This window comes from Pygoscelis adeliae, unplaced genomic scaffold (assembly GCF_000699105.1).
Source record: "Pygoscelis adeliae isolate BGI_AS28 unplaced genomic scaffold, ASM69910v1 Scaffold117, whole genome shotgun sequence".
NCBI classification, from domain to species: Eukaryota; Metazoa; Chordata; class Aves; order Sphenisciformes; family Spheniscidae; genus Pygoscelis; species Pygoscelis adeliae.
The window spans coordinates 4,757,313-4,784,533 of record NW_008825270.1 but is presented as its reverse complement, the minus strand read 5'-3'; the positions used below and the strand labels follow the sequence as shown (position 1 = coordinate 4,784,533).

Genomic DNA, 27,221 nt, shown 5'->3' with positions numbered 1-27,221 from the left:
ATCAAACTACTATTTTCATTATTTATACTCCTCTTACATTACCACTTACTTGTATGTATTCGTCTCATGTAAATACTACACACTATAAATGATGATTCATTTGGAATTTAAGCTGCAGCTAGTTCTGTGGGGGTTTTTTTTCTTTTTTTTTTTTTCTTTTCCTAAGCGGAGAGAGACAGTTCATTGTTAGACTTGAATTTGTCTGCTTACACAGACAGTGGCTACCTGAGAAAGGCTGAAGTCATCCATCTCCCCCCTCCTGCCAGGCTCCTGAGTGAGGGTATCAAAGACAAAGCTTCAGATTTAAACAGTTCAGCTCAAAATTTGGCTCCATTCTTACAGAAGAAACTGAAAATCTGAACAGCCTGAAGCTGCTCACACTGCACTCACTCTGAACTGATTCTAAATTCTTTTAATTGTGCTAGCAAGAAGAGAAACTCTTGGAGCCTAATTTCACTGCAGTGAAATAACACAATGCAGCTATGCACTGAGTGTCCTCTATTTAATAGGCATCACAGCGAGGCTGGTCAGCTACCTATAGATGGATTTGACTGTAGATAAATACTGCAAGCCTTTTTTAGTTCTTTGTGATAGAATGTTAAAAAAAAAAATTAATATAAAAATAGCATTTATAGGGAAAAAGTCAAGGAGTTGCCACAGATGATTTGTGTCCTATGTTAGAGAAATAGATGTCTGTTGGAATATTCTTTGTCTAGTAACTTTGCAAAAGTATATAAAAACTAAAACAGAAACTGAATTACATGAAGGGAGAAGAACAGTGAAAAAACATGCTGTTAATATCTAAATAAAAAAAAACAAACCACAACCAATTTTGCAAATTTTACGAATAGAAGGGAACATTATTCCATTAAGTCATATATCAATTCAGACAGTATTATAGATGTGGGGAGAATAGGCTTTTCAACACCAGTGCATTACCTTGCAGTCTTTAATATCTAAGACCTACATATATCTGAGTTTTTACACAGACACAGAATCATTGTCTTCATTCAATTAATGTAATTGTAGAACATGAAAACAAATAAATACAATCAAAATGCTTGTATTAATGTTATCAGTGATATGCTGCTTACAGAGCTCACATCAAACTCCACTTCTTTGTTTAGCAAATGTTTGTATTAAGCTACACGTAGTTCCTCAAGCCAGACCAAATCAAGACTAGGCACTACACAGAATCTTTTCCTTCTCTACTGGTCTACCACTCGAGCACTCTTTACAGGTCTGGGAAAAAAGTGCTGAAGTTCTTGGTAGAATTATACACATTATCAATTGCATAATTGAAGACAAGCATGATTGTTATGCTAGTACAAAGTCTAAACTCTCTTAGATGATTTCTAGGAGTTGTATAGTATTTTAATAGTAGAAATATTTTCTTAATAGAAATATTTTCTTAGTAGACATCCCTATCTTTGTGCTTGTTTGTACAACAGCTTTGCTTTTAGTTAGTTTTGTCTAGGAAAGTAATTAATTCTGCATGGAAGTATAATCTGATCTACATAAGTTTCTACTGTACAAACTCACGTGCGTCGGAAGGCAGTGCGAATATCCAAGTCTCCAGTTATCGGTGCTTCTGATGTGACAAAAGTGATGAACAAGAATGGGAGAGCAAGTCAAAATAATGCAAAAATACAGTGCTATTTCTAAAGCTTTTCCTTTTCAAGACTTCTTTTTTCTAAAGTTCTTATATTGTAAATTGTGATCAATTACATATTGAAAGATTGAAGCATCATATTTAAACATGTAGCCTTCACTAATTAGATCTCACCATCCGGTGTTTTGTGTATAACTTAATTCTGTCTCATGCTTCATAATAACCTGCAGCATGATGAACTAACCGTCTTATCTCTTGTTTGTCAATTCTGCTGCTGGCAAATTTTACTTTCAATACTGGCTTCACAGGGTATTTAAACCCTAATGAGAAAACCACTGGATATCAACTGAATATTATTACTGCTAATAAATTGTCATCCATCCTCTGAAAGCGAAGGTAAATTCCTGGAAATGTGTAGAGATGTACAGAAACTACATCAAGGATGTTGCGTAGAGAGAGCTTTATTACTCTGCTCTAAGCTTCTGTTGGTATGAACAGGTGTACTGCTACTACTGGGAGAAAAACTGTTCTCGGTCACAGCTCCTAAGTCTTACGAGTCCTACAGCCAACTAGTGAAACTTCAAAAATGAACACTGCTGATTGAGTAACTTCAATAAGCTTTTGTCTTTGCTCATTGGTTGCTGGACGCAAATTCATGTTGCAGTCCCTTCAGCAGAACCACTAAACCAGGAAATGGTCCAAACGTTCAGCTCTTTCAGGTGGTCCCTGCTTATACTGTTTTACTTAAACTCTTCCACACTAGGGGGAAATCGATGTTAAAATGTACTTCCTTTTCAATTGCTGATAAGCTTTTCAGTGTAGCAGTTGTGAGTGTGGCACCATTTATTATGTAAAATGGGTCATCTAATCTTAAAGCAATTTTATATCAGAAGGTGCTTCTGCATGACTTGATTTTATCAGGAAGAAAGGAATTGATGGTAGTGTCACGTGTCTAAACCTTTCCATCCCCCCCCATTTTTTTCTTTTCAAGTATCCATTTTTATTACTGAGCTTTTGCCAAAGTAAGAATGGACCTCTCTTTCATTCTAGTGGATTTAAATATCATGAGAGAACGGAGCTGAAATCAGAATAAAGCCAGAGAAAAGTTGGGCTGATTTGCATCTTTCTGTGTGCTTTCTTTAAGAGCATCACAGTTCTGACTTGAGTGACATCCAAGTGTTACTTCTAATATATTTCTGCCAACCCATCCCAATCTTCGTCTGTGGGCCTCTGTAAGTGTTCCTGTAGCTCTTCAGGTCTGTGCTTCAGATCTATGCTTGTCTAGTAGCCACTGTGTACCAGAAAGAATTGTTGGCGGGCATACAGGAAGAAAAAAAACCCCACAACCTAATAAAAGGAAGAAACAAGGTGGCAGGAATTCATCTTACCATTGACTGTCAGGTTGAAATTAGAACTGTCAAACTTGTCCTTGGTAGACACCTCACATCTGTACCCTCCTGCAAAAGTCATGTTTGCTTCTATGATTTCCATTTCAAAGGTGTACACCTAGAACAGACACCGATGATACAATTCATAAGTTAGAAAATGAAATGGTGACATAGAGACAATGCGGCATATTAAGGCATGGAGAGAAATAGACAAGGGATGAAATATGCTGCTGTGTTCTTTTAGAATTAAGAACCTCCTGAGCATGTAACTCATTACTGTTGTAAAAATTGCATATAGCCCCCCAATTCTGTAGGAACAGCTAAAGAGGTCTTTCAGAGGATACAACGTTATATTAGCACTCAGTGCTGGTGCACTGGTGTGTGCAGTCATCATGTACACTAATTGCATGTACATTGGAAACAGAAATAGAGCTTTCATTAAACAAATACAGCCTCTACCCAGAACTTATGCAGTACCTGTAAAAAATCAGCAAAAGGAGTGGCTAATGTGAGCAAGTCTGTTCTGTTCCATCCAGGAGAGGGTAGTAGTGTTTCAAATACCACACAGGATGAGAAGTCAGGGTACAGACTCTCCTGTATTCCTGTTTGTGTATCTTTGAACGCATTTGTGGTAAAAATGATCTTACTCTGACTATTTAAAGTAGTCTAGACAATGCAAGAGAACAATAAATTCCAACACTAATAGCTGAATGCTTGATTTATTAAAACCAAGATAGACCATACTTAAATATCTGTCTGATTTATTGTTTTCTCTTAAATATAATGAGTATCTAGTACTTGAGAGGAAGATGGAGGGAATGCTGCAGTAGATAGTGCAAAACTGCTCCCCTCGTCCTCCAGACATTTTCTCATTTCATCATAGGTAAGGTATGCAAGACTCTGTATGTAGTGCTTGTCTCTTGTCTGCATGGTCAAAACATAGACTTCTATGTATAAGTATAGCATTGTGTGTAGCTTTGGGTACCTTAATATCAAAATATTCCTATATTAGCTTCTATTTTCCCCAGATTAAAGATTAGTATCTAGAAGACTGAGAACCTTACTCCGGCAATTGTACCTTTTTATTTCGATCATAATTGTCACGTAGCTGGAGATGTTTCCCCACTTTACTTCCCAGGTCCATCCACTTTCCTTTGAACCATTTCACTGATGGCTTCTTCAGCAGGCTCTCACCTGCCACTTTGGCAGTGAACGTGATGTTTCCGCCTGGTAAGGGAAGTAGGTTAAAATAAGATTATGAATAATGTTTAATTTATCTGTTATATCACTGCTGTCGTCCTGTACATGGAAAGCTAAATAGTCAAGCAACAGGTACAGTTCACAAACATCACTTGACTCACATTTTGTACTCACCAACAGTAACTTCTCCATCCTGGGGTCGTGTCACAAAGAGCCCAATAGGGTCCAGAGGCTCTTCTGGTTGAGTCCCAGAAGATGCAACTGAAATAAACATCAGAATTACTAGTTAGAACTTTCTGCATTAGCTTCTGTTACAGCCTATATAGTGAGTTTGTTAAGTCATTTCAAAATATCACAATACGTTTCTTCTGTCTCTGAGATTCCTCATTCTTTATTTTCTGTCATTCATCACTGGTGATGGTCTGCTTTCAGCTACTGTCTCTACCTCACTGACTCTAAGGATTCCCTGTTTCTGTTCTTCCCTTCTGTTACTGAACCAGACTTGATAACAGTGTTAGTTCTCTGTTACCTTCTGTGTTTTGGCTGCTTTCTACTGGTGGAGCAGGCGACTCTGAGGCAGCTGGCGCTGGAGGAGCTTCAGCAGTGATTTCTCTTTCTTTTCTGGAAATTAATGTAAACCAAGATTAAAGAAAGTCATGTTTCTACTTCCTTTCTGAAGAAATTTTGCAGAAGAACAGCTTTTAATATATGTTGGGAAATGTAGAGAAATTAGCTGTGGTTTTCTAGAACTTAGAGGATGTGCTGGAAGGAGAAGGGGCCTACTGAAGCTGGATGATGAGGCTCGCTCTTTTGCTGATCTTGGAAAGAACTGATGCCTGGGTTTTTAAATGCTATAGTCTTGATGTCAGTCAGCTGATGAATAACACTATTATTTGATGTTAACTTCAGTGGTCTAAATAGACAAGGTAATGAAAAATCATGCAATTATTATTTTTGTAAACAATTTGCTTATTCATGAGATTTTGTTTAACTCTGCTGTTGGAATGTAGTGTTCTAAATGCTATTGCTGTGTGCGGCTTGGGAAAAGCTCTAGACACTGCTAGTAATCAATATGGAGAAAGTATTTTAAAAATCCATCTATCATTTCTTCCCCTGGCTCATGGGAGTTTATGGCCTCTCAATAAACCATGACCTCACAGATGAATTCAGGCAAATGCATTTGGCACAATGGAGAAGATAGAAATGTATGAAAAGGGAGTAGGAGTGAGCAACTGGGGCAGATGGAGGGAGGTAGAATTTCTTGAAACAGATCAGTTGCCGAGGGATTTTTTTTTTTTTCCATAGGTAGCAGAGCCACTTCCAAAGGGCCTCGTCTACCTCTCACACAAGTCCCACGTGCAGTTTCCCAGCTATTTGCAATGTCTTTTCCACCAGATTTCTGTCCCTGTTGTGTCACGTGATGACTAATGTGAGTGGCTCCTCTGTCACAAAGGGAGGTGGCTGTGTCTGGGCAGGTTAGGGTTCAATTTTTTTGATAATGAAGAGCTGAAATTGTTAATTGTTATTGTTTGTGAAGATAATAATGGGTAATCCAGTTACTCTTTAACAATCTAACCTTAGTAAGGTCTGAAAAACAGAGCAGTATCTGTGAACACATGAACATGAGTCAGCTCCGCTCTCAGAAAATTTATGCCTTTTACCCTAAACTGTATTTGTGTCTTGAAAGAAAAGTGTCCTTTTAAATTGGTATTATTTTAATACTTAAGTATCAAATTCTACCACTTTTATTGTTGGAAGGTATCCCATTGGATCTTGTCCAAATAAATTTCAACTCAATTTTTACTGGAAAGAACTAAACTTTATTCTAACTAATGTAGCATAGATGCTCCCATAACTTGGATGTGTAGCTGTTTAGAAAAGGCTTATTTTGAGGCATCAATATATAACGTACACAGGAAAATTATCTCTCCTTTGGCATCCTGATTTCTCCATCACCAATGTGTGCTTGTCAGAGGTGTATTGCTTTTAGGTAATGATTACACTTCCAAATTCAGTAACTCTGTTATTTGTAGGCTGTCTGCCTGTAGCAGGCTCTAGCTGCAACTAACCTGAAAGACAATGAGGAAGATATAACTAGTATAATTACTTTCAGGATGAGATAGTCAGCAGGATCATACTTTTATATGCTCTGACAGCTGTTAAATTGTCCTAATCCATACTAGGATTTCCCCTTCCTCATAACCTGTCATGCACTGTCTTTTCATCTGGAACAGGATGTCTTGTCTCCTGTTAAATATTCACCAGTATCTTTTCAGCTGACCAGAAGATCTCACTACCATCATGTTGCTAGAATAAACAGCGATAGCAAAGGAGAGCAGGTGATATAGGCAATCTGAGTTTAAGGCTTTTCACCAAAATAAAGAGGGAAAATTAAAATACCAGAAGTGGTAAATGGGGACCATTTGCAAGGGAAAAAACGGATTGGGAAGGTCAAAATGTTTCAAAAAATGAGTTATTTCATCTATCCTCAGCATCTTCAGACATTTTTCATGCAAAAATTTCAGAGAATTTGGTTCTTTATAGATTTTCCCAGGAAAAGCCTGGGGAAGTTTTTAAATTTCCCATCTAACTGATACTTTAATGCATACAGAGGTAGTAACAATAGGTGATATACAAATAATACAAAGGTTACTCTTTGTATTCAAGTCCCTCTTGAAATATGTGTTTTTATTAGCAGGTGATTTTGAGACAGTTTTTGGGAACGTATGAGCTCCTAAAAATATTACAGCATAACTTGTAAATTTTTTGTCAATTGTTACAATTTTGTATTTAAATAAAATAATTTAAAAAAAATATACCAGGCCTAATATGCAGGCATCTTAGTTTAGGTCAGGTTAGGTTAGTCTAGCTTTGCTTTGCTTTTCAATAGTTAAGTTGAAAAGCTTGACAGAGAATTCTAAACATGTACATTGAGATTTCCTCTGTGATCTCCACTGTGTGGACTTCTGACAACTGGAAATGGGTGTCTCAGCCACAGAAAATGTATTCCTCAGCTTAATATTAATGAGTAGCTTCAAATAACTGGGCAAAACAGATATATTGCTGGTAGAGAAATTTTACAGTGTTAAGTTAGGCTAATTTCCGTGGATCTCATTAATGAAGTTCGCATGTGGGCCTGGAAATACTGATGAAATTAGCATTGCTTAGGAAACGCTGTACCTGGTTCCTTGACCTTGAGTTCAAATTTGACCTTGGAACTTCCAGCTATTACAGCATATGTCACATCATCTTCTTTTCCTACATTATTGATTGTCAGTGAATGTTTGTTTCCTTCTGCCTTGATGACATATTTTTCACTTTCAGTAATTTCTGTGCCAGCTCTCTGCCACTTCACCTTGATGCCGGCTTTTTCTGTCTCTGCTTCAAACACAGCTGTGCTTCCGGCTGTCACCTCTGTCGTCTTCGGCTTCTTGGTAAATGCAGAAACTAAAAAAAGAGAGAGGGCTCACTAAAATCTGTTTTGCAATTGCGGCATATCTGGTGTAGTCAGCTGTTGTGGCTGCAACAGCTGTCTCCTTTCTCTCCCATTTGCCCGTGCAAGATATAAATTACAACACTTTCCACAGAGAAGTTGTGGAATTGTCTGCATTTATCAAATTCTGTCTCTGACTGAGATGTCATATCTTCTCCATATTGTCATGAAATAAAATGGAATGGATAGCAAACTCATCTCACTGTCCATCTTCCTTTCTTTCCCCCATAATGAGTTCTGATTTTTCATAAGTGAATGTTTTGAGCTATGACAAGATGGTATGATATGTATTCTTACGTATCAAGCTCTCTACATTAATTTGCTATGCAGTTTCATTTAGAAATATTAATTCTATCCTAACAGTTGCTTAATACAGTTGTTAAACAGGTTCAGGATCTGTTCCTCCAACAAAATTGCAGTTTGTGCAGTAACCTGTGTCCTAGTATACCACAATGAATTAGTGGTTCATGTTTAGTCCTTCTGTTTTGACTGATCAGAGCTTTAGTGGAAAGGAATGCACGTTTCTATGATGGCCCTTGTAATTTTATCCCAGCTAAAATAATATCAATTGTTGTTTGCATTCAAATGTTTAGTTCAGCATTAAAAGTTAAAGTACTTGCCTACATAGCACTCTACAACAACTAGTTTTCTAATTAATTACAAGGTGGATCAAAATATTTCCTCTACGTGTCAAGAAGCACTTATGATGCTTATAATGAGATTTAATTAAATTATTAATATATGGGGTGAACAAGCATAAACCAAATGATCTGTTTTGGTTCATATGTAACCAAAGTAGCACAACAGATAGGAATTTGGAAAGCAAACAATGTATCGTGATTTTGGTCCATGAGTATCCTAATCTTTCTCAAGATTCAATTTTATAAGGTAACTTATTTTACTAATTTCTTTACCCTGATTTATTTATTTAGATTTCTTCAACTTTATTTTGAATCAATTTTTTCATTTTATGCTCATGTTTTGGTCTTAATGAAATCTCTTATCTTTTTGCTGATTGCCATGAGCTATGTTCATGTATAAAAATACCAGTAATTAACATTCTGATTCATACATTGAATGGTTTTTGTGCATCATTATGTCATCTTTTTATTGACTTACCCCTGCATAACCACGCTTTTATAATATACTAATAATTATATCTGTCACCTCTGTGGCAAATTGTCTATGGCTCTTCTACTTGTGCAGCAACAAGAACTCTTCCAAACACCACCACAACAGTTTTAATTAGCTTTAAACTTTTGATTCTGCTTTACAAAAATGAAGGGAACGTGGCATAGAAATATTTTAAAAAAAAAGTTTATACTCATGTTCAAACAGGTGCTTTAGTTAGTATAAATGGTATATTAGTAATAATCCCATCTGTTCATTGCACAAAATCTCTATTTCTGTAGCATGAAAAAAACATTTTGGTTTGCACTGAGCCTATAGTAGCCTTGACTGAGCTCCAGTTATATTCTTCTGCATGCTTTTCTTCCATGTTAAGATATAAGTGTGTGAAATTTCCTCTGGGAGTGGAATGTCCCCGCATGCTTTTATTTGCATTTTTTCTAACTGCAGGCCTGTAAGTGGTGTAATTGTTCTTAAACGGAATATAGGACCGTGTAGAATATAGGGCTCTATACTATAGCATAATACTCAAAGGCCTGTTATCAGTTGCACATCTTTTGATACAGCAGTGCACTTCAGTAGATAACACAGCAGGGTATACTTTGATGCAGTGTATTGTGAATAATTGCAGATGAGTTATTGTAGACAGCAGGTTTGGTGTACAGAATTCAAAAGACATGTAAAGGTGGCCAGGCTACCGCACAGTGGGGAGCCAGGTCAGTTCTGGAACCCACTCCTGAAATACCTACTATCTGGCTCCTCTCCCTATGACGCGAGAGATAAAGCAGCTAAGAGGCATCTTTTTTGTCTCTGAGTGCTATCACCACCACTTTTCTATTTAAGCACAAAAGAATCTATAAATATATTAATTACTTAACAGCAATGTGGCCTGTAAAGGTTCCAGCCTACAAATGGCAGGGTTTCAAGACATGCATACTTGGAAGTAACTCTCTGATCTGCTGCACACCCTGCAAAGGGATTAGGTTTCTTACATTTATTTTAGATGACTCAACAGAAACAGATTGTTGGCCAGAGCTACATGCACAGTGAGAAATCTTCACCACCACATAATATTTCTGACTTTCGGGAAATCTAAATACGTATGTAGAGGTTTACAAGTAAGTCTCCTTGTCCTTTTTTTTTTCTCTCTCTCCCTTTCCTGCCCAAAAGACTCATTTTGGTTCCAACTTAAAATGATTGTGGGTACTTCCACTAAAGCATAAAATTGGAAAAGCCCAAAATCTCCCACGAGAATAAAGGCCTGCAAGAACAGTTTTTGAGAACCCACTTTTTCACAGGTAAAGGAGACTCTAAGAGTCATTTTCCTGCACTTGAGATTCAGAGTCAGTGGGTGACAGTGTCCAAAATAGTGTCTCTCTGTATTCATCTGTATTCCCTTTCATCTTTCACTGTTGGTATTTGCAAAGGAAAAGTAGCGATGTAGGGCTGGAGATTTTACAGGAAATTACTTTGTTGCAGAAGAGAGGTTGATGAACAAGCACGTGAAGAGAATGCCGTCATTTTTCCTTCTGGGGGAAAAATGAGCTGCTTAACAGAAGAAAGAGAAGCGAGAGATCAGCTATTCCCCGTCTCCTTTGTTGTGCCTGCTACTTCAAGCAACACAGAAATCCAAGTTCACCAGCAGATTTTTTTTTCTCGTGCAGTTATACCAATCTAATCCAGCTATTTCCTCATTAGGAATGTTCCTAAACACCACCATTCAAAACTTCTTGTCTGTCCTGAGATCCTCACTTTTGCCTGCTTTTATCAGAAACACATTCCCCATTTGGCACTCCCTCACTTCAACATTTGGCTTCTACCCAGATACGCCCCTCTGAGTTCCATATATCCATCCCATACTCAAAACACTCTTGGATACGACCACCACCATCAGGCTGTGGAAAACCCAACAGCTGTGACACCTCTCATGTGATGTTGTGGAATGTCTTACAGCTCTTGTGCCTGTCAGGCACTGACAGATCTCAGGCACCATCACGTGTTTATCCAGACCGCAGTCGAACGTGCACTTAGGAGCCATTGGGCTGGGGTACCTGATGACCAAGTAGCCCACGTCCTCTGCCGCCCACTTAGTTAACTCTCTGCTTCCCAGTAAATTCTAACCCACCCTGCACAAAGGGAGAGAAAGATGACATTAGTACTAACATACTACAGCAATTCTTGAGAGAGGGCAGAGACGCACATGAGTTTACCAGTGCTGATGATGACAGGAATTATTGAAGGGAAGGAGAGCGATAGGTGCTCTGTGTGTGTGTGTGTGTGTGTGTGTGTGTGTGTGTGTGTGTGTTTTGGGGGGATGGAATTGGAATTGCTGCGGGGAGTTAACATGGGGAGAGAAGAGGGACGTGGAGCTAATGAAAGAAAATGAGGCTAGAGCCACTTCGTACTAACCCATTTTTCAGCACTTCACATCTCATGTCCCAGACCTTCCTAGTCACTTCTAGCTTCCATAATGCAAAGAACTTCATATAACTTCTGAGTAATGTAAACCAGCAAATTCCTACCCCAGGCGGAAGAGGAAGCAGGCTGTGTGTGGTCTGCAATAGTCTTGCAGAAAACTTTTCGGTGGCTAATGCTGCTGCTACCGGAACTGGCATGCAGCACCCATCCTTTAAAAGCCTTGTAACACCTGAAGATGTACACATCAGCCATACAGTTATGTATATTACATGAGTTACAGCTTCCTTAATTAGTAATAAAAAGCTCTATTTAGAGGGCCATGATCAGATTGCATTTTGATAATAATTTATTAATAAGTCTTTCAATCAGGAGGCTGAAGAAATATAAAATACATTTGCTTTTAGCCAATTTAAACCAGAATGACATCATTTAAGTTCCAAAAACAATTTTCTTCACTTTTCACCTAAATAAGAAAACTAGTGTTCTGCCTTCCTACTGCTGCCATTTATTAAATCTTCATACTAGCACCTTCATGCTTTCTCCCTTACTTTCTGACCTGCTTTGAAGCAATCTCCTTCTAACACCCACCATCAACCTAGTTTACTATTCTTCTTCAGAACTTTTTCATAGTCTCCTATGCAAAAGCCTAGAAAATGGCTAAGCTACTACCCAGGTCGCTATCTATTGTACTAATCATTGTTTCCTTTGCTCTCTTGTTGAACTGCCTATTTACTGGGCTTTTATTTTGTAAGTATTTTGAGGCAGAGACTGTTTTTCTGTTGTCTTTGTACAGCATCAAGTTGTTAGTAAGTAGCTACTAAGTACTGTTGTATCCCTAATAAGAATAAAAGTTAGGAGCTAGAAGAGACATTCCTATTTGATTAGTCAGAAAAGATGGAGATGAGACATATATTAAAATAATATTTAAATAACTGGAATAATTTCAATTCCCAGCCATATTCTCTAAATAATTTGGCTTGTTAAGAATCACAAGCATTGGGTGAAAACCTTTTCCTAAAATCACTGAATTTCAAAGTATGTGTGAAGTATGTGATGAAAGTGAGGAAGAAGTGTGGATTCCACAAGAGTGATTTTAGCTAGATAGAGTAATAAAGGAGAGCCATCCTCTTGTTGGGGTTTTTTTTTATTATTTCATCCTGCTTTTCAGAGTGGCGGCTCTGACTTCAGCTCTTCATCATTCATTATTTGTGATATGTACATGGAGGAGAGGGAGATAAGCACTTAAGAAGAATGTGTGTTAGATAAGGCTTTCAAATGATATTTCTGCGTTTCTGAAATATAAACTGCTAAAGGTATAAATGTTTTAGGAGAATCTAATGTATCTGTTTGAATGTACATGCTACAAACTCCAGCAGAAATCTGTGATGAGTGTGATTAGAAAAAACAGAATCACAGGTTTTCTTCCACAAAGCTGAGTTATCTTACTGCACATTCTGTGTATTTGGTATTAAAATATGTATCTGGCCAATGTATTGAACTAATATTACAAAAGTAATACTAGCTTTTGGGATTCCTTAATTTGTTAAGGTTTCATGTTGAAAATTTATCTTTGCTTTAGTACTTACACTTGGCATCTAGTTTTCCTTTTGTACCATTTGCTCTTCCATTGAGTTAAAAGCCAAATTGTGGATAAGCAGGCTTCAGTAATGGACCTTGTAAATTCCTTGCTGAGGAACTATATAAAGATGCTGCGCATTCCTCGGTCAGGACCTAAGTGGCTTCTTGCAATTACAAGCTTAATCATTCCATGATCCAAAAGCTATTGAACTACTCAATCTTATCATTCCTTGCCTACTTCAGCAGCTGAGATTGTAAATTCCTGTAACATGAGCAACAGGCGAGGAATAGTTTCAGTAAGCAGAGTCACCTCTCTCTCTCTATGCCTCCATCATACTTTCTGTAAAATGGGGATAATAATGTTCAGCTTGCTTTGTATTTTAACTTATAAAAGAGGAAATTATATCTATATGAATTATTATTATATTATTATTTATTTTTGTCTTACTGTAGTGCACAGAATTTCATTATCATGGAGCACTACTTTACTGTGCTAGGTGTTTGCAAATGTAAAACAATGAGCTTATATTCAAACTAAAATTCTACAGTCCACTGTTCATTATGCAACATTGATTATTATTTTAATGCCAAAAGCCTCTGTGTATTTTCAAGCCAGGTTATTTATAAACCCTTGATAAAATTTCCTAATCTGAACTGCAAAATCTAGACTACTCCATGTATAAAATACAGTCAATAAAAATTGACTGATTTTCAGAGAAGGTCAATAATACCAGGCTTCTCCTTTTTGACATATACTAATGCACACATTTCCCATTATGTCCCATTTATTTACTAAATTTGGTGTTTAACAGGTCAGCTGTTTCCTCTTAATGTCACAACATATTGTTAGGGAAATGGTTGGGTTTTTTTAACCTTTCTGAATTTTCACAACAAAAAAAGTGAGCAAAACTTTCCAAAAAGTGAGCCTTTGAACAGAGATTAACTATGAAATGTTTAAATCAAAGGGAGAAGAACATAAAGTTTCTGCAACAGAAAGCTGCAAAAAGTGATGCTTTTCAATGTTTGATTGTTTGCTCTGACACTAAATTGCTACAGGTCTTCTAAATCCTGTTGCTTTTGGGGAGTGTACAGATTTTCTGGAAAGCTACAACAGTTCCTTTGGTATTGTGTAAATAAATAGGGCAGTACTTATCCTGAAGTATTTTAGTTGGTCAGTTTAAAGTAAAAGAATGTCTGTTGGAATATCTACTTCGCTCTTTTAGGTTTTGTGGTTTGTTTTTTGTTTGTTTGTTTGTTTGTTTTTGTTGGGTTTTTTTTAACATGTTAAAAGGTTTTTTAAAACAGCAGATACAGGCAGAATATCTCTGATCATTCTCTGGCATGAAGCATTTTCCTTTACCTATGCACCAGATGCCCAAATTTCAGTAATATAGACTAAAGATCTCTTACGGTTCTTCAATATTGTAACTATATGGTATGTGAAAGACAGGAATCATGATTTGTCCAAGTATGAATTGCTAGATGATTATTCAGCTCTCCTGAGATTATGCTCAACATTATCCCATCTTGAAATGGCTTGAACTATATAAACAACATGAAATAGAAAACCAAAGGGATTAATGTCTCTTGGGAGAATGAGAAGATCCCCTCTAGAAGTTATGGGGCATGTGACTGGTTCTGTCTCAGTCAGAGTGGGTAATAAGAGCTTTTCCTCCCCCTGCTGCGATAATTACAGTGTTTGGCCTGGTTTGTTCTTAAGAATTGTGTAGGACTAGTGGTGTTAGGCACCTGTCAGATTTCATGGAGAAATAAGCTGGAATAGAATTTCTCTTCACCATTAGCTAGCAAAGGTGGGCATCTTCACAAACAGAGCAGTTGCCTCCCATCCACAGAGACTGAAAATCTTAATTTAGAGGCAATTAAACCATTAGAAATCAAAAGTCACAATACCTAGGGGATCACACTGTCAAATTTTGCCTACTCTGTCATATTTCTTTTTGCCAGCATTGTCAATCACAAGCATTAGACATTTCAATAAATCTAAAAAATCATGTGACTTTAATAATAGAATATTATTATGAATGTCTTATTTTTGGGGAGATTGCTGAACCTTTACAGCTTATATTTTCAAGGTTTTCTCTACAATTACAAGGTCTGGTATATACTTTTTTATATACGATTCTACTTCCATCTGATTTCAGAAAATTGCAGCTTTAAGAACATCAAATGATGTTATAGTTGTGATAAAATTGAAGGATTGGTGACACCACTGCTGCTTTAGAGTTATCATGCAGAGGGAACAAAAAGAATCTTGTTGGAGTTAATCATGCTTTAGTGCTTTGCAGTTCTTAATGGGAGATACGGGCTGGATTTGTGCTCTGCCTCTGGCAGTGGCTGACTCCAAATATTTTGGCCAAAATGAAAGTTCTTCCTAACAAGTTCATCTTCTTTTGTTGTGACCACAAGAGATTTTCCCATTGACCAACCTAACAGGAGACTGATGCCTGTTCAGTCCTTTGCAAAGCACAAAGGCCTATATTAATAAGTATCAACAGCTATTGTTGACTAATTCTGGAAACTGCACGTTATTAAAAAAGCATGCACCTTGTACTGTACATTCAGGTAGTAGTGATTCTGGGTATACACCGGCATCAGTGAAGTGAGAGCTCTAAAAGTGAAGAACCCCAGATTTAGTACCATTTTCTCTGGCCCTGTGTATTGGATCTCTGCACACTTTTCAAGCAATCATAGCTTCAGCTTTTGACAACTTTTTTTCCAAACTTAATTGCGGACACAAAGTGCTCCTGAGACATCTTCGTCTACCCACACACAGGTGTCCTGAAGCTAAACTCTCCCTACCTCTGCTTCCCAGGCTCTCTTCCTCCTTCTCAGACAAATAGATTCATTGCACCTTACACCCCGTCCTAGGCCTCCCCTTCTTTCCTATGTGGGCAGCCTCTGAGTGATTCCTTATTTCTCAATTTTAAATTAGAACTTTCCTAAATCTGAAATATTTTCCTGATGTTTTTCTAGTGGGGCAGGACTTGCACTGGGCTCTGTGACCTTGGCTTTCTGAAAATGGCTAGTTATCTTCTGGCTCAAGGGGAAAGGATGGAGGAGGGTGAATGAAAAGAAATACGCATATATTCTTTGCAGTACAATGTCTTTTTTTTTCCTAGAGCTCTACTGTCACTGGCTGGAAGAACGAGAAAGGGTAAGCTCTGAACCAGGTGCCATATGCTTTAATTTTCACAGAGATTTCACTAACAACAAATACCATCAAAGTTTGCCACTTACACTTCCTCAAAAGGATCAGAGAAAAAAAACAAAACAAAGCCAGGAGAGCTTTATGCTGCCTAATTGCCCAAGAGAGAGACTACAAGCTTTTTTCAGAGTCCTCAAGGTGACTGGGAAAGGAAATGAGAAATGAAAAGAATCTGAGAATGAAACACATTTCACCTCTATTCTTTCCTCATCCAAAGTCTCTTGAGAAAATTCTGTGGCTGAGGGTTGCCAAACTAGTTACTGATTTCTCTGCAAGATCACTCAACATCTCTTATATTTATAACCTCATAAAATATCGTCTCTTTTTCCTCTCTATTTTTTGTTTCCACTGAGGCATCTCTTTTCTCTAGCGTACAAAAGCTACTCACATTTTTCTCTGTCAAGCTGTTCTTAGGTTTTGTCTGTCAGTTATGATCCTTACCTGTTTTCTTTACAGGCTCTGGCATCTTCACTTTGTTTCTGATGAAGCTTGCAGTTGTATCTAGAAAGTAGGGTCCGAACTAAACAGGAATGAGACTGCAGGACTTTTGAGACCCCCTAAAGAAACACTCGGTGGAAGCCCCCATCCTGCTCCTCCCCTTTGATCCCCCACTGTTGTCAACTACGGCACCTTATCAACAGCAGGACACACTTGACAGGCTACATCAGCTGGGATAAATATAGCCAAGTTCCAGGAGCCAGAGAGCTCAAACCACCCAAGACTGGCTACCACTGATCTGTTGGTACAAACCAGAGCACAATCTGATGTTGCACATGTGTACCGTACATTTTCCAGCTTCACGTGTGTATTGCATTAAGAATTCCTACACTGCCATGTTTATAGCACATTCAGCAAACTAGATCTGATAGTTACATCTCCTGTATGCTGGTTCTGTACTTACTCTAAGTATGTATCTGCTTGCATTCTTGCTACCAATTTCAGTCTTTGTTATTGTTATAATTGGGTCAGAACTGAACAGCCCCTCGGAGAGCTTTTTTCTTGTTTCAGTTTTTTTCTCTTCTACTGAAGACTGTGTTTGTAGGACTAAATGTGAACCTTCAGGAAAGAACTTTCTTTTTCAGAGACACTTATACATTACTGACATTTGCAGTCACAACTAGAAAGCATGACACTACTTAAATAGTTTCAGTCCTCCCTCCCCATCCACCCACTTGATCTGCAGCATACATTTCTTGAAAACTAGAAAGTATTTTTTTTTTCTTTTAAGTACCATTTAAAAAACAGTTCCAAGGTTCTATTAGATACCTCTAGAAATTTTAATTTTGCTTAATTATATAGAAAAAGATCTGGGGGAAATCTCATTAGAAAATTACTCTGGTATTGCCATTTCATGCTCCAGTCATTGCTTCTTATTTAGTCATAGATTTAGAATATGTCAAAATAGCAACGGTGGACAGTCATCCCTTTTATTGACTTGGTGGTATATCCATTTCCTGTCACTTTTGTCTGTCTCATTTTGAGTTTTGAGCTTTATCAGAGAAACTCTGTAGGCCAAACCTTTAGCACATTTTAGCTACCACTAATATTGAAAAAAGAATTTAAAAAAAATGTGGGTTTCTGTTTTTCCAGTTTTATTAGCCTGTAAAAACCTCAATCTAAAGGATTTCTGCTTTTGGCAGGGAGCTCAGAATAGACGACTGTGCACGCAGCCCATCAATCACTGTACTTTTTGTCTGTATTTCACATCTGACTCTCTGGGTAGACTGATAGGACAAATGTGAACATGCAAGAATGACTGCTGCTACCTCTCCTGATTTTGGGCCAAATACTTCCTCCCCTTCCCCCGAAGGAATTTTTTACATATGAGTGAGGAAGATGGGCAGGATGTGACCTGTGTACATTTTCCATTGCCTCTGTTTCTAGTGGAGCACAAGTTAGCACGATGTGTTTTTGACCTACCATCCTGTGCCTGAGGCATTTCACTGGGAGTCAGGAAATCTCAGCTGTTTGCTTTGGCTTGAACTCTTTCAAAGGGCTTGGGTCCCACAGTATGAAAAATCTGTCACTCGACTAGTGAAGATCATTATTCCTTTCTTAAATTTTCTCCCTATTAGAGAGCTGCCATTAACCCCCTCTTCTCTCCAGAGCTGATCCCCAACACGCTGTTGGAACAGCATCCAGATCCCCTCTGGGAAGAGATTTGTCTCCCTGCAACCTTAGACAACAGAGGCCACAGGAGGCAGAACTACCACGGACTGATATGGAGAAAGAAAAAAACCTATCCAGAGGTGGACTGTGATCAGAGCCACGCTTCTTCTCAACTTAGTTGCCTCTCTAGTATGTGTCCTTGAAATAATGTTTACAAAGAAAATTAGCTGACTAGAAGTCACTTCTGCAGTATTTAAAACATGAACCTCTTGTAATTGCCATCAGAATATGCTAATCTTCCTCAGGAATCATTTTGCCTAGAGAAGTTAGTTCTGCTACTTCATCCTTTCTCCCTCACCTATTGGCAAATAATTATTTTTTCTGAAAGCCTGTATGCTATGTCCTGAGGTTCTTGATTTGATAAAAGACATAGTATGCTGACATGTTATATTAGATTTGGATTTAAAAGATTGTTCAGTTCTGAAGTTTTTTTTACAGTTAGCACCATAGGCCTTTATTACCATTAACTAAAATAGTGTAAGTGGAAATAAACCCATTTGTATGGGTTTAAAGGAAATATATACTTATATACAAACTCTTTAAAATGTAGGCATGTAGTATTTATCATATATTCCAAGCCTGTATTTGTCCAGTAGGAGGTGCTTCAAAGCAAGAACTGAGAACCTTGGCATAATTAAATATAGGATATTTCATATCTAACACAGAACTCATTCTGAATGCTAACAGATATTGGCTTAAGGACATCTTAAATATTTCTTCTAAGTTCTTGGAACTCTCAATATTGTTGATTCACCTAAATATTCATATTTCTCTTTAAAGTGACATTAACTCCTTGGACTCAATACTTTCCAGTAGTGGTGAAAATACACTGTTGAAACACACATTGTAAAAATAGGAATTCTATTATTGATTCTGAATTTTCCAACTTTTAATTTGAATATCCTCTTGGTCTGGGAGAACAGAAATTGCCATTCAGTGTCTGAATGTTGGTTGTTTTCTATACTTTTGTCACAGCACCTCCAATTTTTTAGGACAAAAAATACAGCTGTGTAAATCAACATTAAAACACTTTTAAACCTGACGTCACATATGGAAACATTTTCCTTTATTTGCTGCTTTCTTATTGTCAGGTATTTGTCTGTAAAATTGTCAGGCATGTGTCTGACGATGGTGTGTCTGTAAGAGGTCACTTCCATCACTTTGACAGCGATGGAAGGGTCCTGCTTCCTCCAGGGCAAATGCGGAGTTCATCCTGCCATTGCGTGGCTTGAAGAATAATTGTGTTCATATGTTTCTCTGGAAAATTATGGGATGATCTAAACAGTGTTGCCATTCAAAGGAGCTACAGTCATTCATTAGATTAGATTGAATTCTAAAGGTGTGTTGTTTGAGGGTAGTATCCCAGTAACTGTCTACGAGCCATTATTTCCTACGGAATTTGAAAGAAGTTTATGCTAATCTGAAAAATCTAATATGCTAGGATAATAGGTCACTAAAAATACATAAGATGAAGAAGCATTCGCACTGTGTATTAGAAAGGAAAGCTAGACAATATGCTCTGCATTTCTTTATTAATGTAAGGAGTACAGCGTGCAGGAGTTCATCCCAATGATGCTTGCTGGGATCATGTAAATAAATTTATTCCAGTTTGCACTCTCTCCTGCTTATTTATCACAGATACTTAGAAACTATTATAGACTTGAAGAGTTATGGACTCTCATAAGTGCCTGGGAACCTTTTCCCAATGTATTTCATGTTTCCCAAACTTTATATGTGGTTTTTTTCTCTGTTTAAATATGTATTCCTTGTTTAACATGGTTGTAGCATTTTCCTTTTCATGAATGGATTTTTCCACCTGTGACAACACCTGACATCTTATTTTCTTTGGATCTCTTTTCTCAGGATTTAATTTTATCTATTCCATATCTTTCTCACCGTAGATTTGATTCTTTCTGTAAACATTTAGTGGTATAGTTTTAATTCAGCAAGCTACTGGAGGACATGAATAACTTTAAACGTGCACTTAATTCTCACTACTTGTGTGTTCAAAATCAGGCATATTTAATTTAAGTACTGTGGTGAGTCAGTCCCTTAGCTGGTTATTCTCCATAGATACTTTCCAGGATTCAGAATCGAGTTTAATCTGGGGAGGGTATGAGTTACTTCTTCCCTACAATGAAACAGAGCCACGGGAATGATTTAATCTGATGCAGGGAAATTATCCTATTCGAATTATAACTTTGCAGCTTTTGTGATTTTAAATGTTATTTAAAATAGTGTCTGTATGTTCAAGGCAGAGCAAAATGAATGTTTTCTCTGCTATTACACTTCTGGTTACCAGGTGGCAGCATTGTTGTAATGGTAGACCTTTTTCTAGCATTTTCTACATTATATTTATTTATTTATTTATGTAGCCACTTTTAATAACAAAACTGCTATGCAAATGAAATATATGATAGCGATGGCTACACTGGCCCAAAATAGATGTGTAGCGGACTGTGATAGCTACTTACCAGTACACCGCAACACTAGACAATTTTTTAGAAAGTGTGTGAAGTTTCATCCTATATTCAAATGAAACTGATGTACAAGCATAGTGAAGCAACACGTAATAAATATCTCTGGGGCTTCGCTAAAAAAGTTAATGAGAGGGAAAAGAGTGTCCTTCCTCGTCAGAGGAGTTATCTTGCAAGTCTGAAAGTATTGTTCTGCGCCTCAGACAGTGGCTTTCATCATGTAGTTCAAAGTTCAAAAATGACAGTAATAGGTGGCCTGCAGTGACAGGCCATGTGATGTGTCTTCCTGATTTTGGATAGTTGCAGCATGCTTATGCACAGAAACCTGAGGATTTGTTATTTATAGACAAAGTTAGCAGCAACTCCTTCTAATAAGACTATCCAACTTCCTATTAAAAGGCTATGTTTTTAGATGGTGACGACTTTGCCCAAATGTAGCTCTCCAGGTGGAAAATCTATATATTACTTTTCTACTTTGAGCTTTTTTTGCTTTTAGTTTCTGTCATGCCATTTGATTTCTTGTCTCTGTCTCTGTTTATTTGTCTCTCTGCCTCTTAGTTTTGTTTTGCGAAAATATCACCTCCTCCGTGATTCAGCAGTTCCTGAGGACAAGGTAGTATCATTAACTCTCGGTTCCAGGGGCTGCAGATTTACTGGTGTGAATGGTGGGATAGCTGAGCTGGCTCGGTGCAGAGAACGGGTCCAGCAGGAGTCATTCACTGAAGTGCTGCACTCACGAAACCAGGCAGATTGTTTCCTTTGTGCTTTCGGAACACAGAGCTCTGGGGTGTACGGTGCAAAGGCACTTGGCCTCACTGACAGAACTTGAGTTTACACAGGCTTATGAGAGCTGGGTAATGCTGATCCTGCTTATCTGAGCTTCCCTCTGCACAACCATTTTGTATCCCTACACTTTACACCCCATATTTGTGATCTTTCTGGACATTTGACAGTTAACTTGCTTTCATTTCAGGGATGTACTTTCAGCTAGCTTCATGATAACCAACCCGAGCTGCTCCATATTCTAGACTAAGGAAAAAATGCAGTCTACATATGTACAGTGAGAACTTTCTAGATTTTATCCTCTTAAGAAGTTTTGACTGTGTCAGTTGGGTCCAGTATAGGGGTCAGCAGAATCTTCTCTGTGTTTGTCTCTGGGCTACTGTGGGGCTTGAGCTGAATCCCCACTCTTGAATTAAGAACAAACAGCATGTATGTCCTGTGCTTCAAATAGCATCTCCCTCACGCACATACAAAATGGAGGGGAGTGCTGTGGGGGGCAAAGAATTGGACCTTTAGAGAGAGAAGGGAACACACCAAGTAGAGCAGGACAAGGAAATAAAAACATGTGATTGAAGGATATGGGTGGGGAGAAGAAAATTGAGGGTAGAGGTTGTGGGAGGGGTTTGAAATAGATCCTCAAAGGACAAGAATATTGAATGGGGAGCTGGGGTACAAATGGGAGGGAGGGAAGAGAACTGGGAGTCAGTAGGTGATAAGGCTGAAACTGTAAGGGGATGTAGGATGGGAAAACTATAAATGGCTGAACAAATATATTGGAACTGAGAACCATTCGCATAAAGAGAAGCTGACTGGAGGCACATGTGAGAAAAGTTGGTCTGAGGTGAAGAAATTAAGACTAGCCCGTCAAAAGTTGAAACCTGACATTGAGAATAAAGCAACTGGGATCTACTAAATATGGAGGGGTCCGGTGGCTGAGTCTAGAGATGGAGAAAAGCTGAACGAAGAGCTGAGAGTGGATAGCTGGGACTGGTTGAGAAAGGAACAGAGTGCTGGTGGTTGGGAAAAAGTGGAAGAAGGAATGTCTAAAGAAGAATTCTAGAATTATATTTCTAAAAGAAAACACTCAAACTCAGAAAATTAGTTAGTTAAATCTAAAAGAAACCCAAACTGATTTGTATACGCAAATGCCCATCTCGGCACCCAAACATTCTTCACTTTGCATAAGGCACAGGCATCAGAGCATTCTGCACAAAGGCGTCAGTGGTCAAAGGGCTTCTCATACCAAGAGCACTGCTGCTCTGCTGCTGGGGAGTTAAAACAAAAGCTCAGAGGGAGCCCTTAAAGCACAGAAACTGCATTCCTTCCTACCACAAAGCCGCTTCCCCAATCCTTTGCATAACCTTGGTCTCCCCAACACCTCCTCCCACCCTTCCTTCTCCTCCACCACCTCCTGCTAAACCTTATCTGCTCTACCACATCCTCATTCTCCTCCTGTCCATAGACTGCTCTGCTCATTCTCACGTACTGCTTTGACTCCCCAATAGTAAAAAGTAACACTGTGGGGAACTGAAGGCATGAAGAAGGGGGATGTGGCTGTATGAGTGGAGAGAAAGGAAAGAAACAGAGAATGGAAAGAAAGTTGCTCTGAGAAACCTGATCTAATTGGCCTGCTTTGAGTAGGGGTTTGGATGAGGTGACCTCCAGAGGTCCCTTCCGACCTGTTACTCTGTGATCCTATGTGGTGATGTGAGGTGTTGGGAGAGAAATAAATGGGGCTAAAGCAGGCACAGATGAGTTATGAGTAAGAAAATGAGAAAGAACATCTGCGGCCTACTGCTGTTTTCATGTTCTTTGGAAGAAGTTCACATTCCCCAGCTCTTGGACTAGGACTCTGATGACTTGGGTTATATACAGACCTCCCTAATACCACAGGCTCGACTGAACCAACTGAATTGCAACATGCAAATTTGTTAGAGAGGAAAGGTGAAACTTGGTGAAGTTTTAGCTATGTTACAGTTGCTTCAAAGAGCAAAGCTCTTTGTCTACTTGACTGTAGTATGAGATTAGTGGGTTCATTACAGTAGCTTTGTTTATTACAAGCTTTATGTTTTTAGTGTTTTAGGTACATGGGTATGTGAAATTATGTAAATCTGGTTTGAGTATCGCTTAGAACAAGGAAAGGTGGTGAGATAGCAAGTTAACACACAAAATAAATCAGAAATAAATGCAAATTCTTGGAATTGGTACCCGAAGAGTGCTGTAGTCTGTGTCATATCATAGTCTTTACAGTAATCCATACATTTTAAATACACAAGAGTGGGATTCCCATAGAGAAGATACTGTTCTGGGCTTTGACAAAGAAAAAATACTTATTGTATTGTCATCAGTGATAAAGTCTCTGCTATGAATTTATAACGTGCAGTTAGAGTATAAGCAAAATTAGAGCAATAGAGTAAATAAACTGAATTGAACTGTCATGTGATATACGTGCTTGTTATGAAGTTGACGCTATAAGCTTGATGATTATGAAGTGACTTTTGTTGTGCAGAGGTTTGAATGAGGGAGGAAAAAAAAACAGAGAGAAATGGAAGAAAGAAAAAGACATTAAGGGATACAAATAGAAAAAGTAAACCGAGGCAGAAGGTTTACTGAGGCAAAAAAACCTGGCAAAGTACAGAGCGTAAGCCCTGTTGTAATCGAAAATGAAGACAAATACAGAGTATAAGACTCTGGCAGTGTATGGATCTCAAAATGAGGCTATGGAGATAAAATTTAATGAAGGAGGAGACAAAAAACCAGTAAATATATTAGGAGATATATATTTATATGTATTTTTCAGGAAGTTTGGGGGATTCGATACATGTAGACTGTCAGGCAAAAACAAACGATAGCACCTTTAACTGCAGTTCTGTCTGATGTAGGTGAGTAGCAGCTCAGATCTAGAAATGTCTAAAACTCTCTTTGACTGGGTAGAATTAAAAAATATATGCTATCTCTGTAAATTATTATAAGCAATTATCCCTCAGGACAGCCAGTGCAATTTTTCTACCTTCTACACCTCTGATATATGGCTGGAGGGAGTCTAAAATATTGTAGGAAATTCAGGATTTGGGATTTAGCTCAGCAACAGTTTTCTGAATAATATCTTTCCACAAGAATTGATTAGGAACTAGTCAGCAGCTAATAAAAGCTGTTGTTTTTTTTTAAAGCAGGCTGTAAAGGTCATGTGTAAGTTGAAATCCAGCTGTAGTATGAATGCTTGCATTGAAAAAGGATTGATGATCTGTAACAGCAGTCGGCTGCAAAATGTTCCAATAAACTCGTGCTAATCATGGGTCATCTCTCCAGATAATGACCCGACATACCTTTTTCCAGTATGTCTGCCTGTCTGGTACTTGGCCACTTTCAGAGCAAATGGAATGCTTGCTTCTCTGTAATTTTCCTCATTTTGTCACACTAATTTTGGTATTTTTCTCTAAAAAAGCCTAAGAGCTTCTGCTTGCATATGCAACTGAATGGCGATAATTCAGCTTGATTAGACAGCCTACTATCCAGACCAGTTTGATTGGATGGGATACAAACGGTACTGTGGCAGAGAAGCATCATCATTTGATCTCCTTCACAGCTGCAACACATGATTATCCAGACTCTTTATGCCACAGATGAAAAACCTAACCAGAAACAGATGGGGGGTGAATATTTTTAGAAACAGTATTTCAAAGCATTAACAAGAGGAAGAGAAAAAGATTTCAACTTTGGAGATAAAGAAAATTTTAGACCTGCTTGTTAAAGTATATTAAATAGTATTTTTTAAAATGTTTTAATTATTAATAATACTGTCCCCAGAAATATTTTTCCTCAGATTCTTCCACTTCCATTTCCGTGTTACTTGTGACCAAAACCAGTGTAAAATGCAAATTCTTCAATTCAAGTACAAGTAGGTGCTCTAAAATAATATTTTATAGTAATGCACAGTGCTCAAATGACTCATTTAAAGGTTCTTGTTGTTTCTGTTTGAATGTTTATTTTAATTTTGTGTTATTTCTCCAGCATCTAATTGTTTTCTATGCAAGACTTGCTAGGAAAATGGAAAACTAGGTCTCTGAGATCTAAGAAGGCTTTTTGACAAGCTTGAAACGGCTTTTGTGACATCCTAAACATCTCTACAATTAGCTCACCAGTTAGCTCTTTTCAGTCATCATAGTTTTCCTGCAAAAGGAAATGGTCCTTCTCCTTCAAATTATAGCGTCAGAGAATGATCAGTTCTGCTTTTCAAACTGTGTTTGTGATAAAGATATTTTTGTGAAGAGAGGAATTAATCCTCTAGTTTTCTTGAATATCAGGTCTGCAAGTCTGATGAGGGCAGATGTCTTTTTCTAGTAGCAAGTCAGTGGTGGAGAGTCATCATCAGTACCAAGCAGAAAAGTCCTGAGTTTCTAGCTCAGCATTGAAGAAACCCTAATTATGTCAGCATTGAGTGTAGTTCTAGTCTTTTGAGAGCTACCTTCAGTGTCTTCAGCTTCCATCCTACAACTGCAATATGGATGCAGATGGAGTTTGTACAAATCTGATTTAGGGAGTATTACATTGTGTCCTATAGGAAGTAAATTCTTACAGTACAATATTAGAAACAAAATCTCTTCTTAAATTGTTTTATAGCTTTGAGATATCCTAACCCTAATTGAATAAAAAATATTTGACTAGGAGAATATACGTGGTCCTCAAAGAACAGTAACTAAAAGTTGAGTTGCAAGATTTTTTATAAGACTGAAAGATAATTTCTATTTATTATTGTTGTCTTGGATAGAGAAAATTCTGAAGCCCTCATCCGCTTTTAACTCTCAGTTGATTTTGGCATTGATTGATGTATTTATTAAGTTCATGGACTGGGAAGAAGAATTGGGAAGTACTACATTGTAATTTTTTTTTAAGCAGGAGCTTCTTTCTGTTTGGCTCCAAGGAGACACTGTAGCCCAGTGATGTCACCAGACTTTTCACTTCCATGGTAAGATTGTTAACGTAGATAAAATGGACTACTTTTAGATATAATTTTGAGAACTCAGGTCTGTAAGAAGCTCATCACTTTCAACTATTTCTGGTTTCAGTGAGGAGCAAGCTCTCAAAAGCTTCAAGTTAGTTACGTTACTTAGTTACGACTTCCAGACTGTCATATTTGGCATGTTCTACTACATTTTAATATTGTTAGACAAAACCCTTCTCTTCATTCTAGACCTATCTCATTTAATCTCATCTATTTTGGAAGAATCGTGATGATATTTCCTGATTTCTGAGTGCTTGAACACAGTTGGGATTTAAAAGTTAAAATGCTAATTTTCTTAGAGTTGGTTGACTTTGGTTTTCTTTTCTGTGTTTAGATGTACCGGGTAACTTTACCGTGGTATCTCAGGTGTTGAATTATCTTTTATTTTGCATTTTGAGTGTAATCTATACAATGCAGTTTTTATTAGTTACTATTAATTGTTTTACAGTAGGGACTAAAATCCACAGTTAAAAGCTTGAAAACCTTTTGTACTAGAATTCTGCAAAGACATTATTAAATGCAACTTATTTCTCAGAAAGGTTCATAAGCTAAAATCAAGATATCACTGTGGAGGTAAGCAAGCAAGAGGAAAGAACAGGAGCAGGAAAATGAGTGAAACCACAGAAGAACATGGTTAATTGTTATGTTCTAAACCGGATAGAGCTATAAACGCCATTCTCGGTAGAAGCGAATAGAAATTATTCAACTGGCAGTGCTTCATATGCACAGGAAAAATAATGACAGATA

General features: G+C 37.7%; 1 protein-coding gene across 1 annotated transcript in view; it reads right to left on the bottom strand.

The window, feature by feature from the left end:
- MYBPC3 (myosin binding protein C, cardiac) overlaps positions 1-16,509 on the bottom strand; it is a 61,563-nt gene extending 45,054 nt beyond the window's left edge. The window contains exons 1-8 of the mRNA XM_009329744.1: positions 16,485-16,509; positions 7,381-7,647; positions 4,730-4,816; positions 4,375-4,461; positions 4,079-4,227; positions 3,001-3,118; positions 1,543-1,591; positions 226-270 (exon numbers count right to left, since the gene is read on the bottom strand). Coding sequence (XP_009328019.1) covers positions 226-270; positions 1,543-1,591; positions 3,001-3,118; positions 4,079-4,227; positions 4,375-4,461; positions 4,730-4,816; positions 7,381-7,647; positions 16,485-16,509 — 827 coding nt within the window. The remainder of the gene's footprint in view (positions 1-225; positions 271-1,542; positions 1,592-3,000; positions 3,119-4,078; positions 4,228-4,374; positions 4,462-4,729; positions 4,817-7,380; positions 7,648-16,484) is intronic.
- Between the last annotated feature and the right edge of the window lie 10,712 nt (positions 16,510-27,221).